Consider the following 14,684-nt stretch of genomic DNA (forward strand, 5'->3'; position numbering starts at 1 on the left):
TTGTTAAAGTTCTAGTTTTTATTTTAAAAAAAAAACAATCGCACCAATTGAGAAGTTACACTTCAGCAATGTAAAAGATTTTTTTTCTCAGGCAATATCCATGACCAGTATGCATAGCTGGGCATTAACTCGTTAATCCGTTAATCGTTAATTAACGAAGTTAACATTTTGCTTAACGGATTAACTTTTAAGTTAACTTCAAAAAGTGTTAACGCTTTTGTTAACTTCCGTTAAACTCAACTTCCGTTAATAAAAGTCCGTTAATCGTTAAATTAGAAACTTGGAGACGTGCTGTCATTTTGTTTAAATTACGCGCCACGCCACGCTCGCAAGTTCAGCTATGTTGGGCGACTGTCCGCGACCCGAATGGTGAACGAACGAGTTGATAATTGATATATGTGAAGTTCGCGTGCAACTATGATGCATCAGAGCGTCCGGGAAAACGTGACCAACAGGACAAAATCAAAAGAAGGTTCGAAATAGTATATTTCATAACGAGTCTATAAAAGCACGAGTATGTAATAGCCCACATTCCGAACGCTCTTCGTCCCTGCAATACGCCACTTTTAGAGCAACTGTATTAAAAACACTTTTTTACTCGTGATGAATTAGGTTAGTTTCAATTTATTTCATCTCATTAAATTTCATTTTCATTTCATACCAATAAAAAAAATCTACCGAAGACTTCGCTGTTTGGGCATAGTTCCCTTTGCCTACCTACCTTTGGTGAAGAAAACAAAAAAAATCTCAGTTTGTATTCTTTAACGGTTGGCGCCATTTTCCAAACATTTTAGTTAGTTGAGTTTATTGGAACGAAATTCCTTATCGCGCGTTGTGAAAGGGGGGCTAGACGGAAAAAAATCTTACGAAAAGTTGTCACGACACTTTTTGCTATAGTAACCATGGCAACGACGTGACAATATATAACAAAAATTCGTAGAAATAAAAAGAACTTCTTGTGAAGACTTAAGTATTTTACTCATAGAATAAACATTGGTTCCTTCACTAATTAATCGAAAGAAACTTCGTTCCATCAGGGTGTCCCTTGACACCTCGCAAGTTTTTTGTGTTTTTATTATTATATTAAATTGCTTCATTTTTTCGGAACTGTATTAAAAATAGTTGTTTAGTACTTAGGCGGAACTGTCATTACAACTTGTGCCTACTGTCAACCCTCACCTTCGGCTGCGAATCGAGTGGGTAGACATTTGTCGGAATTCTTTGCAATGACAGGCTTTCCGCACTCGTAATGAAATATACTACTTGCATTGCATTGCATTCATACTTGTCTCTTATACTAATGTTTTATAGAATTAAGATTAATTTTTATATTAATAAAAATTAATTTTAATAATTAAAATAATCAAATAAATATTATAAATAAGTGTCGCCACCATAAGTGTGAAAGTAGTATGTATAATTTTGGTATGGTTAACTGTTAACGATTAACTTTAACTTGCGTTAAATTTGCGAGAATTTAACGCTTTAACGATTAACGAAGTTAAATTTTTAATTAACGAATTAACGATTAACGAAGTTAACTTTTCGATTAACTGTGCCCACCTGTGCCAGTATGTTTATAATTCAATGTCAGTTTCAAAGTAACTTCAGATGTAAACTGCATTTGTGAAAAGACGTTATAAATGACATTTTAAAGATAAAATAAGGTGATTCCGTAACAAAATATGTAGGTACTTGGATTAAATGTGTCAATTGAACATTTCATAATTTCTCAAAAATCATAACACTTTTCGAATTAGGTCCATTCAAAGTAAATTATGTCAATTGTATTAAAAAAGCTATTTATATAATTTTATAAACCTTACATGATTACAACACATTCAAGCCAAGTCTTAATAAAGGGATTTAAAAAAATGGCCACTGCATTACAAAAATATATTCATAATTTGTATATTTACAGATACAGTAATAATACAAATATCAAATAAATCGAATAAAAAAGTACATATGTAATAAAATTTTTATAGTTAATAACTATATTTGTCCATTTTCACATAGGTAAAAGCTTAAATAGGGTATCTGTGACTTAACGAAAAAGTTTACCATCACTAAATATTAAGTACAGAGAATTTTATTAATTTTAGACGTTTTTATACATTTTATAATGAAATGATCTTAAGACTGCTTTACAAAATAATACCTATACATGGCATTACGACCATATTACAAAAGCTGTTAATTAAAAAAAAAAAAAGTTACTTCCATAGAATTAAAGATAATTTTATAATTAGTAAACATGGTTACAATATTCATACTGAGATGGCTCTCTTGGTGTATTCCGTGTACTTATAATTCTTGCCTTTTAACAGAATAATTGATAAATTAAATTAAAGTAATCCCTTTTCCAATTCATTTTTTGTATGTTGCCCTCTATTTCATACAACTGGCAACATATTGGTTTCATAAGTAACCCATTTGTCAGTTTGTTTCTAACCTAAAACCATGTTCATATTGGTACGAGATTAAAAATCATTCCTAATTGGCATTTCACAAACTGTTTTGTGAAATTTATATTTTAGTAAAGGATTTGCTTAGCGCAATTTTCAATAGAACTAAATATTGTTATTTAATTTTGATTAATTACCGATAACATTCTCCTTGACCACATTTTGTAGCACAAACTGTAAATTTTAATGTTAATTTATAAAAACACTAATTGGTGGCTTTTTTCTATTTTGGATTCTGGATCAGGCATTTAAAAGTATAACATTCAATGTTGCTTTTCTTCAATGTAAAAACTTTTATTTGATGTTATTAAAAGAATACAAAAAATAGCAACACTTTTAGGCGTCAACTTTGATTTAATTTAATAATGACAGTTGATCTGTGAATTAATTAGTCCGAGGTTAGTGACAATAAGTGGAATTAAATAGCAATTAGCGAAGTGAGTTCTTTTGCTATTATTATATTCAGCTTGTTACTTAATCATATTTTCTTCCTTGTGTTCTTGCTTCTGCATTTTATATTTTTAGGTTATAATGTAATCAAATTATTTTTTTTATTTATTATTAGGGTCTCGTCTTCACGACTACTTATTACCTATATTAAGTAAATCGTGTGATAATTTTGTAGCTCAATTTAGTAATCGTACTTAAAGTATACGACGAATGTGTTCGAACATCGAAATTTTTCGTAAGCTGTACTTAAAATTTTCTTTTTTGTTTAAAATCACACCAAGTTTGTCCTGTTAATTTTACTCTAGTTAAAAAATCCAAAGATTTTTACACGTCCCGATGTTTTGTACTTAACCATTAAACATAGATACGAAATATTACTGTCACATTTACGAGTTTTTCGTCACAAAATAACAGATCCATTTTGACAGCTGTCAAAATCATGAAAAAAAAAAACAAGAGTTTATTACTATAAATCTATTCAACTTATCGTTATTATAATAAAAATGGATCTTTAATATTGTGATAGAAATAGAAGATTCTCACGTGAAATTGTGAAATATAAAAAGTTCATACAAAATTGTGCACAAAGTTTTTCTACAATTGTGTTCAAAAAAATACGTCCATCGCAGAGTGATCCATACTATCGTATTATTCATCGAGAACCGTACAATACCTCTGTCAAATATTATAGATATTATTACTTTTGGAATATTAAAACTGCAATTAATGTAAGAAATAAATAATTGTCTTCAACAATCATTGTTTTTTATTTCTCAAACCGATATCTATGAAATTCAACTAAAAAACATGAACATGGTGTTAAAGTGACAGGGAAATCGATCCATAACTTAAGGACTGATATTCAGACGTCCTTTTCAGATGATGTAGAGAGCTTTTTTCTCTGTGCAGGTCAAAAGAGAACATTAGTAGGGCTGCATAAAAATTGTACATATTTTAATTATAGTTGACGTCTACGATTGTTTTTCTTTATATACACACCGGCACAATTAGCGGAACAGAAAAAAAAGTGAGACTATAAGATAATAACGCATATATTTGACGAAAATGTAATTAGATACAAAATAACAAATTGATTAACATCTTTTAACAACGACTTTGGAAAGTCTTCGTCATTTTTTTATTGAAAAATAAAGAAATTTGAAATAAGTGAATTTTTTAGATGATTATGAACCATTACAAAAAAATAAAAAAGTAAGCATTAAATGATTTAACAATAAAATTAAAGCAAAATTAATAACGAGTGTTTCCCCCTCTTGCTCTGATTACGGTTTCCATTCGTCTGGGCATGCTACAGATTATGTTATCGATGATTTCTTGAGGCAACCGCTCCCACTCCTCAAGTAATGCGTTTCCAAGTTCATTCAGATTGTTGGGGGGTGGCATTCTGGATTTAACCCTTCTTTTTAGCAAGTCCCAGACATGCTCTATCGGATTCATATCGGGGGAATTTGCTGGCCACTGCATCACCGGTATACCTACGTGGCTAAGATATGCCTGTACCAATTGTGCACTATGAGCACGAGCATTATCTTGCATTAGAATAAAGTCGTCACCAATAAATGGGGCAAATGGTACAATATGTTCTTCTAATATGTCTCTGATGTATCGATCTGCTGTCATGGTCCTTCCTGTGACTATCACTAACTCCGTGCGAGCTCCCAAACATATCCCTCCCCAAACCATAATCGAGCCGCCAGCATAAGCCACTGTGTGTTCAAAATTAGACTGTATGTGGCGTTCTCCTTTGCGTCTCCATATTCGCTGTCTCCCATCGATCTGTTTTAAAAGAACTCTGCACTCATCAGTAAAGAGAACCTGCTGCCATTCGTTCAAATCCAATGACGATGTTCTCGCGCATAGCTTAAACGGTTTACGCGGTGACGTCTCTCAAGTTTTGGGCCTTTGGCAGGTATATACGACCCTAAACCAACTTCTTCAAAACTCCTGCGTACTGTACGCTCACTTACTCGTACTCTTCGAACGTCTTCCAGTTCATTTCGAGCTTGTACAGCCGTTAATCGCGTATTCCTACGAACTCCAAGTTGTAAAAAACTGTCATCTCGCCTCGATGTACATCTTTTTCTACCTTGACCCCTCCTCCTCACAAGAGAATTAGACGATCTGCATCGCTGGATGCTGCGATGAATCGTTGATACTGGTCGACGAAGCTTTGAGGCAATCGATCTGTAGGTATGGCCATTTCTTCTCATTTCATCAGCCCTAATGATTTCCAGTGATGTTAAGTCAGGCATAATAAAGAGCTTTTAATAAACAAAATTGCCTATAGAATAACAAATTTATAAAAAACCATTAAGTGCAATTTTTCAAAAAAATTACAATTACGTAGTTATTACTCGAACAAGTTGACAAAACGTATTGTTCGGGAAAATAAAAAATTAATGAAAAAAGTGTATGTCATCTAATTTTCTATTATCAAATTTGACAATAAATAAAAAAAAAATCATAACTGGCCAGTTCCTCAAGTAAAAGATTTTAAAATCCTGCTTTTTTTTGTGTTCCGTTAATTGTGCCGGTGTGTATATAAATTGGATATATTTATGAGTTGAACAACGTGAGATCCATATTACAACTTTTCAAATCTCTCCAGATAGAAATAAATAAACTATTTTTATTTCAATATATAGTAAAGTTTTCGTTATTACCCATATCCTGTTATAATACGAAAAACGTAACGATATTTTGAATAAAACCCAGGTCGCCTCTGTTCCAAACCTGTCGTGACTAGGTGAGCTCTGTTGGGGGGAACGCAGATTTACAAACGTCACTTGGACGAAACGTATTCCTATTTTAATTTCGCTGCGGTATAATCGCGTCGGCTATTTCTGAGTTTTTATTTTGGCGTAGTTCGCGTGTGGTCGAATCGAAGCCGCCATGATGTTTTGGCGGGAAGCACTACGTCACAGTGGTCTGCTAGATGCCGTCGGTGCAGCTACACAAATAAATATTAATAACCACAAAGAAAATTCATACAAGTTGCAAGAATTCATTTGGGAAGAAAGTAATGGTGAGTTTATAAAGAGTTTTTTTTTTTTAATTTGAACAAAAGACAAGAAATAATTTTTTATCATCTTCTGAAGGGCCATCGAAAATCTAGTGAAGTGGACAGTTTTTCATATACTTATTCAAAAAGAACACAGATAGCCAATTGTTCAACTTGCATTATCTCAGTTTTGGTTAGATTAGCTTAGATTAGATTCCTACCTGCTAGCTTTTTGCAAATTTAAAATAATTTGCTAATATTTATCTAATCAATGGAATCCTGTTGCCTTCATAGCTTTATTATACTAGGAGTTGCACGTAATTTTGTCCGCATGTAATCAAGAAAAAATTAGTAATAAATACAGCCTATGTCACCCGGGGATAGTGTAGCTTCTAGAGAAAGAATTTTTCAAATCGGTTTAATAGTTTTAGAGCCTATTTAATGCAGACAAACAAATAATTAAATCTTTCCACTTTACAATATTAGTATAGACTATTTAGTTACATGATAAGTAGAATAATTTTTACTTCATACACATATCCTGTTAGCATTATCTAGCAATAGATGCTTCACTTTATCTTGTGTCACAAAGTACAAGATTAAAGTCGATTTCATTCCAAATTTATTACGTTGTCATAGATATGTTTTAACAACAATATTGTTACATTCACTTTCACGCATTATCGACGTGATTATTTCTTATTATATTAGATTATTTTAGACTAAATCCTTTTACATAAACCCCGTTAGGACTAAATCTGTATTCTTAGACGACTCGTGTATTTCAAAAAACCTCCAAGAATTCCTAACTGACGGTACCGAAAATAGTAATTTTGGTGATATTCGCAAAGTCGTTTCTGTAATTTTCGTAAAACAAATTAGGTGCATTATGTCATTATTTTCTTGTTCTTAGTCATTATTAGCAACCAACCTACAAAAAATAGGTGTTAGTTAAGTACAATAAACTAAATAGCTAACTTGGTCGACTATGTCCTAGTCACCCTTAATTGGAGTCCGATCTCTTCGGCGGGAAATATATAATCTGACGTCTGTAATTTTAACCATGGCTAACACTAACAACTAAAAGTCGCGAGTGATGAATGATATATTACAAAACAAATTATTCTTGCTCAGTGTCTGTAGTGCCATAAAAATGATTGCCATGTTTATTTTGGCAAGTTTTCACCAGACAATGTTGTACGTTCAGTCGATAATGATAGCTGATAAGAGATAAGCATCATAATCCTGTCTGGGCGTACGTCACTTCAGTCACACTCTATACGCGTGATTGTATTGTTTCGCAAATAATTTTTTGCAAAAGAAAACAGCAACTTAACGATTTTGATCAAATAAAGGATTTTAGCTTTATCACAATTCCATAATAACAGTAAATGATCGCACTACTGACCACTCATGTAGAATTAAGTGATCTTATTTTTGTTCTTGTATTCTTGTAATAAATTGATGGCTCCTACGTATAGTGGCGGAACTGTGTAAAGCCCAATTTCATGTTGTTTCAATTACGGTGAATACATCAGGGGGATCGGTGAAGAATATAAAAATATATAAGAAATAACTTCAATATAAATAACATGGCATTTAAATACATGTTGCAAATTTTCATAAATACTGTAAAAATATTGTAAGAGATGACATAAAAACAGTTGTGTAATACAAAAAAGTGACATAAAAACAACCTTGAAATTGCTCTCCTGAAAAGATTTTTTTTTTCAATTTAGGCAGTTTACGTAATTATCATCGAAATGTTTTAACTTCAACATCCGAATTTAAATTAACGAAGGCTTTTTGGTTAGCAAATTGCTACAATTGTCTAGTCAAAATATTAGTGCGGGTTCACACACAAAGTTATACGTAAAACGCATTGCACAAATTGCACAACGAAATCTCGCTTCATGGTTGATTAATAAAAATATGCAATAATCAGTAGTTTTCATCGGGTATATCTGGAATAATAATTGATGAAGTATATCCAGCTATGTTTGCTCAAGTCGCAAACTAAATGATAGCCAGTTGCATCTGGCGTCGACTGCGCTCCAACTTGCGGCGATACATCGAATTTTTACTGTGGGTTTCCATTGTTGAAACACACGTTTAAAAACACCTTTAACAAAGATAGCCATTAGATAATGCAATGAAACAAAAAAAAAATGGAAAAAATGTAGAATCCACGCCATTCTTACACTACGTGAAAAAAGATAACGTGAAACATCTATTGCTCTATACTCAGAGCTGGGCATTAACTCGTTAATCCGTTAATCGTTAATTAACGAAGTTAACATTTTGCTTAACGGATTAACTTTTAAGTTAACTTCAAAAAGTGTTAACGCTTTTGTTAACTTCCGTTAAACTCAACTTCCGTTAATAAAAGTCCGTTAATCGTTAAATTAGAATCTTAGAGACGTGCTGTCATTTTTTTTAAATTACGTGCCGCGCCACGCTCGTAAGTTCAGCTATGTTGGGCGACTGTCGGCGACTCGAATGGTGAACGAACGAGTTGATAATTGATATATGTGAAGTTCGCGTGCAAGTGTGATGCATCAGAGCGTCCGGGAAAGACATGACCAACAGGACAAAATCAAAAGAAGGTTCGAAATAGTATATTTCATTACGAGTATGTCGAGTAAGCCCACATTCCGAACGGTCATCATCCCTGCAATACGCCACTTTTTGAGCAACTGTAATAAAACACTTTTTTACTCGTGCTTTTTCTTTAGCTTTTCCAAACTCGTGCATTCTCTTTCCCAACTGTCAAAATAATGTCTGTTAAAAAGAAAAACCAACCACGAAGTTTTTACAAAAAAATCATTGAAGTTTTTATGATTCATGCAAATATTTCTAAAAAGAAGCTCCTAATTTGTTACAATTTCAGATTTAATGATTTAATTCAATGTTTTAGGCTAGGTTTCATTTTATTTCATCTTATTAAATTTCATTTTCATTTCATATCAATAAAAATAATCTACTGAAGACTTGGCTGTTTGGGCATAGTTCCCTTAGCCTACCCAGAATGGGTGAAGAAAACAGAAAAAAAAATCTCTGTTTGTATTCTTTTACGGTTAGCGCCATTTTCCAAACATTTTAGTTAGTTGAGTTTATTGTGTTTTTATTATTCTATTAAATTGCTTCATTTTTTCGAAACTGTATCAAAAATAGTTGTTTAGTACAGAACAGTAGTAGTGCGAAACTGTCATTACAACTTGTTCCAACTGTCAACCCTCACCTTCGGCTGCGCCTGTGGTCGGGTAGACATTTGTCGGAACTCTTTGGAATGACAGGCTTTCCGCACTCGTAATGAAATATACTATAATGCATTCATACTTGTCTCTAATACTAATGTGTTATAGAATGTAGTCAAATTACTATTTTAAACAAGTGTCGCCACATAAGTGTGAAATTAGTATGAAAAATTTTGGTATGGTTAACTGTTAACGATTAACTTTAACTTGCGTTAAATTTTCGAGAATTTAACGCTTTAACGATTAACGAAGTTAATTTTTTAATTAACGAATTAACGATTAACGAAGTTAACTTTTCGATTAACTGTGCCCACCTGTGTCTATACTCTATAGTACTCATCGTGAGTTTCTACTTCCGAGTCCGGGTCCAAAAACATATTTGTAATAACTCTAATTATTTTTGAAAATCAATACGTTTTTATGACACGGTACCACACGCCACGCTTGTAAAATAAACAACTTTTATAAATTATGATATTCCTTATAGTAGGGGAGGCGAAACGGGTATTTCGGTATTTAATCGAGCGAGGCAGTTAAACATAAGAGAGGGATCTTGCACTCAATCGAGTACTCCCACCACACATAGAACTCTCCATGTAAAGCCTTGCTTTTTTACTTAATATTCTGACCGGATGTTCTAAAAGCGAGACTCTATATGGAGAGTTCTATATGCGATGGTAGCTCCTAATGGGTGCAAAGTACCTACCTTATGTTTAATTCCCACGCTCAAGTGATTCCCAAATTCCCCGCTACGCCTACCCTATTATATCATTCAAAATATAAACATTGAGAAGTAATATGTATGGTTCTATTAAACCTCTTCTGAACTCGTCTTTAAATTTGGTTCTTTACGAACGTAGTTTCTCATTGATCGGATACCTACTTCTTTTCTTTTCTTAGGTAGTATACGGTGATTGGAACAATCGCCAGCGTTTTTCCACAACTTTAAGTGGTAATCTTTTAAATTGTGATTTGTTTTTGCCTTTTGTTTTTTGCCTTTGTTATGCATAATACTAATCGACCCTTGAGAATTTGGTACAATAAATTACATTCTCTGCTCAAACAACAAAATAAATCCAGTATATATTCGCATATATGCGACGATTAATATAGAGAGAAAATGAAATGTTCTTGGTATCTTGATAAAGGTATCAAAGCCTAAAATTTATAAGTTTTTAATTTGTAATCTCTCACGTCTTTTTAATCTATTCCGGGTGCGGAGATAGCGATCGACGTACAGTTTTATCGAACTCATTTGACTTACATGTGACAGGGGGTCGACTATCGCTCTGTACGAGGTCACACCAAGCTTACATAAATTGGTAATTTTAACTATGTTTTAAAAAGTTGCACCAAAGTTGCCTATGAACTTAGACTTCGTATCTTCACAACGTTAGTTAATCATGTAAATGTATGAGATGAATTGTGATCGTTTTAATTATATTATACATATAATTATTCAACAAAGAAGGCAGAACTGAGTCGACTATAACTCGCTCGGTGATAAGAAAACCGGATAGAAGTGGTGCGCGAGCCGGCCGCAGGGGGCCGACAGACGCACACATGCTCGCGCTGTGCATACTCACACGCGCACAACCCCACTGATAACGTTTCTCGTCTCAAAATGATAAAATATAAATTAATATAACGCAATGACGCACAATTTTACACTGTTTGTCGGTGGAAAACAAATTGCACAACTGCTCGAAAATTTTAGTCCTTTCGGACAAATATCTCAGTGCACAGTACCTAACAGAATATCCAGATTTACACTTAAAAATAGGACGATACGATAAGTACTAGCTATCGAATATAAAAAAAAATCATCAAAATGCGTGAATAATTCCTGATAAAACTTTGTAAGCAGTCTTACCCCGGGTATATTTTGCTAGCTTCATATTACTTTAGACTGCTGCCCCACTCTAAGCATGGGCTCAGCTGGTTAAGCCGATTCATGTTTCACCTTCTTACACCGGTCTTCTACTAGTGACGACCGGATGGGGGAGCAATAAAAGCAATATAAGTTGTAAATTCAAAACAACCCATTCTTTTCATCTTTCTTGATAATGATCGACTTTTCATTCTTTATGTCTCTTACTAGATCTTCTAAGATTTACTTTTCTCTTCGGATAGCTCGAAAGGTTATGCAGTTTTAAACTCATTAGAATTACATATAGTTACAATACAAATATATTAATGAAGATGTTCAGTTTAAAAAATATAGTTAAAATAATGTGGCAATAATAAGATAGTCGTCTGTGAATTGCACTTTAGACCTATTGATAACGCTAAACTAGTTTAAACTTACTCTCAGTGACCAATAACACATTCTTTAAAATAAGAACATTGAGTTTTTTTTAGTATTTATATACTTTTACAAATAATTATTAGGACAATATAGTCTTTTACATATTTACTGGACAAAAACAGCATATGTTAATAAACTGCAGGAGGGTATATATGTGAATTCGAATCCTTAAGTTTTTTTTCGTAGATTTAATAAAAATGTACATACGCATGTGAGTTCGCGCCAGCAAACTCATTGTTAAAAACAATAGTCTCATTTACCTCTTTCAATCAACTGATGACACGTGTATTTTCAAGGGAAAATTTCGGCAATGTGAACTGTAGAATTTTCAAATTCCTCCTTCCTTTCTTTGTAACATTATTAATAGTTACTATTGCATAATATATGTAACTATAAACTATTGGTACAGTTGTGGCAGACTAAAGATGAGGTCTCTTCATAAACACAGTCATATCAGTCACCTATTGAACCGCGGCCTATCATACCGGTAATAACCGGACACCGGCCGCGGCAGGCGGCTGCTGATAACATTTCCACATTATGCGACAACAAGCCGTGTGGCGATACACAGTTTTGCCAAACGAAATTCAACTCTATTGCATACAAAAATCTTAATAACAACATAATATGCGATAATATAAAAACTGTTCACTCTATTGTTTAGATAAATGTGATGAAATTATTGATATAATAATTTTAGGACATATAAAGTCGAGGTGTTCGCAGGGGACTAAACACTGGTTGCTTATCAGTGCGATGTCACTCCGAGACGTTTTATAAGTAGGCGACGCGAGCGCGCGCCTTCATTACACGTACGGACCGCGTAGTGACCGGTAATAAAAAATAAAACAATATATCAATAGTGTAGAAATGTTAGTGTTCCCACAATGGCGACCGGAGATGCAGGAAATTTGCAGAGCGCCGCGGTGGATGCCCGCGGAGAGGTTCGCGCCATATCTCGCACGGCCGATGTTGCCACCACTTCCGCCACAGGTGTGAATTATTTATGTTTAAAAAATACACTGGCACACAATATTTTTTTAAAGAAAAAAAAATATTTTCATTGTTTAGGAATAGCTTGACAAAATAATAGGTATATAACCTTTTTGGTAAAAATAGGTAGCTTAAAATATTTCGCGTCATTAATGAAGCTTTTTTCAAGTTGTTTTTTATGTTATTTTTTTATCAGCTGGAAGATGAAGAGTCTGTGGGTAGTTCTTCTCCTGAGCGAAGCACGAACGAGAGTGTGGAAGTGTCGGAGGGTGTGTGCGGATGGCGGGGTTGCGGCGCGCGGCTGCACAGCGTGGCCCGTCTGTCCGCGCACATCGCCCGCGCGCACGCGCACGCGCATCAAGACGGACTCTTCTACTGCGGCTGGAAGGGATGCTCCAGACCACAAAGAGGATTTAATGCAAGGTGAATTTAAAAATAATATCTATGAATATAATAAAGGTAACGAGCAAGAAATCATTGTTGTTTTTTGGGGTCAGTAATTAAATCTTTTAAAAATCTATTAAAATTTTCTTTGGTTAATTTTATTTAATTTTTAGAATACGTGATTTTAGAATATACTCGTATGTCAGTATTCAATTCTGACATTCTCCTTGGTGTCTAAATGGTCTATTTAATTAGTAAAGAATGTTGACCCAATAGCCTTGACGACGTAGCCTACCAGGACTAAATATTTGCATAATCCGCGAGTGTTTGTTCCGAACCGACATGCATATGAAATGTTTGCATTTATAGTAGAAACTAAAACATACACCTACTGTGATTTCTACGTAAATTTTATATATTTTATACATAATATATTTCTTTGCCTACAGATATAAAATGTTAGTGCATGTCCGTACGCACACCAACGAGCGACCTCACACGTGCAATCAATGCAACAAATGCTTCTCCAGAGCCGAAAACCTAAAGATACACCTCAGATCTCACTCCGGAGAAAAACCTTACGTCTGTCCTTATGAGGTAGATATACATATTTTATATTTATAGCATTAAAACAAAAAAAATTACGAAAAATAATGGCAACATCTCAATTTATAACATCAAAATTACAACCCTATATTATTATTTTTTTAAATATCTTGACCCTTTTGTTATATTGTTAACAGGGTTGCGGCAAGGCGTACTCAAACTCGAGCGATCGCTTCAAACACACGCGGACGCACACAGTCGATAAACCTTACTGCTGCAAAATACCAGGCTGCAATAAACGATACACAGATCCGTCCAGTTTAAGAAAACACGTCAAGACTTACAAGCACTTTGCCCCAGAAGAGACAAACAAACGGGACTCCTCGGACGAAAGTCAACACGAAAGTTTTTCACCGACCAGAGACAAGTGCTATCTCATAGAGCCTGTATCACCTCTAAGAGGATGTTTCACCTACAATGAAAACATACAATCACCAAAACTAGCATACAACAGTCTACAAGTACCAGAGCAACAGCATTCAGTAGGTTACCCACAAGTGACGTATGTAAGGCCATTAGAACCTATTTATCCAATGAGAGTACCGCAACACGAAATGTCCTACATAGAATATACACAAATGTACGAACACGCGTACAGAAATTACTATTCAAATAGTATAAATTATCCAGTACTTCATCCTAATGTAAACGAGAAGTGTTATTATAATGAGCAGAGCGTACCCGAAAGTACCAGGCGACCAGAAATCAATGATGGTTATAAAAATATAGACGCGCCTTTGAATTTAATATGCTCAAAGCGAATAGATTACAAGCCCATTGAAGATCTAGTCACATTTAATGATTTACCTTTAGATTTAAGTACAAAGAGTTGATGAACAAATTATATTTAAAATAAATTATTTATTTATAAAAGACTCTAATTTGATGTTTTTATTAATCATGTCCTAACCTGTGTTGCTATTTTTAACGCCAAATATTCTGTTTAAACTATATCTCAATAATACCTAATCGTCTTGCAAACTTAAATTGTAAGTCGCAAATTAAACAGATTTCTCATAAAAATTTCGACCACGCTAAATTCCAATGCTCGTATATTGCAGTCACGAAAAGTACAAAAAATAATGATGCTTCATAACATCGTAACGTGTATGAAATTATCAGTTAAATATTTGCACGTCTTTACTCCTGTTCATCACATTCAGCACATATTTATCTCAGAGACAACATTCACAACA

General features: G+C 33.8%; 1 protein-coding gene across 1 annotated transcript; it reads left to right on the forward strand.

Moving 5' to 3' along the window:
* The first annotated feature begins 12,236 nt into the window (after nucleotides 1–12,236).
* LOC106719606 (zinc finger protein GLIS3) lies at nucleotides 12,237–14,358 on the forward strand. The gene is made up of 4 exons (XM_014513978.2): nucleotides 12,237–12,498; nucleotides 12,695–12,921; nucleotides 13,332–13,479; nucleotides 13,626–14,358. Exons 1-4 carry the CDS (start codon nucleotides 12,376–12,378, stop codon nucleotides 14,319–14,321), a joined length of 1,194 nt encoding a protein of 397 aa, XP_014369464.2. The 5' UTR covers nucleotides 12,237–12,375; the 3' UTR covers nucleotides 14,322–14,358.
* Nucleotides 14,359–14,684: the final 326 nt, after the last annotated feature.

This window comes from Papilio machaon, chromosome 3, assembly GCF_912999745.1.
Source record: "Papilio machaon chromosome 3, ilPapMach1.1, whole genome shotgun sequence".
In the NCBI taxonomy this organism is placed as follows: Eukaryota; Metazoa; Arthropoda; class Insecta; order Lepidoptera; family Papilionidae; genus Papilio; species Papilio machaon.

Coding starts and splice junctions, on each gene's coding strand:
- LOC106719606 (XM_014513978.2), top strand. CDS start 12,376: ATGTTAGTGTTCCCACAATGGCGACCGGAGATGCAGGAAATTTGCAGA. Junction 12,499..12,694: donor TGCCACCACTTCCGCCACAG/GTGTGAATTATT, acceptor TTTTTTTATCAG/CTGGAAGATGAAGAGTCTGT. Junction 12,922..13,331: donor CAAAGAGGATTTAATGCAAG/GTGAATTTAAAA, acceptor CTTTGCCTACAG/ATATAAAATGTTAGTGCATG.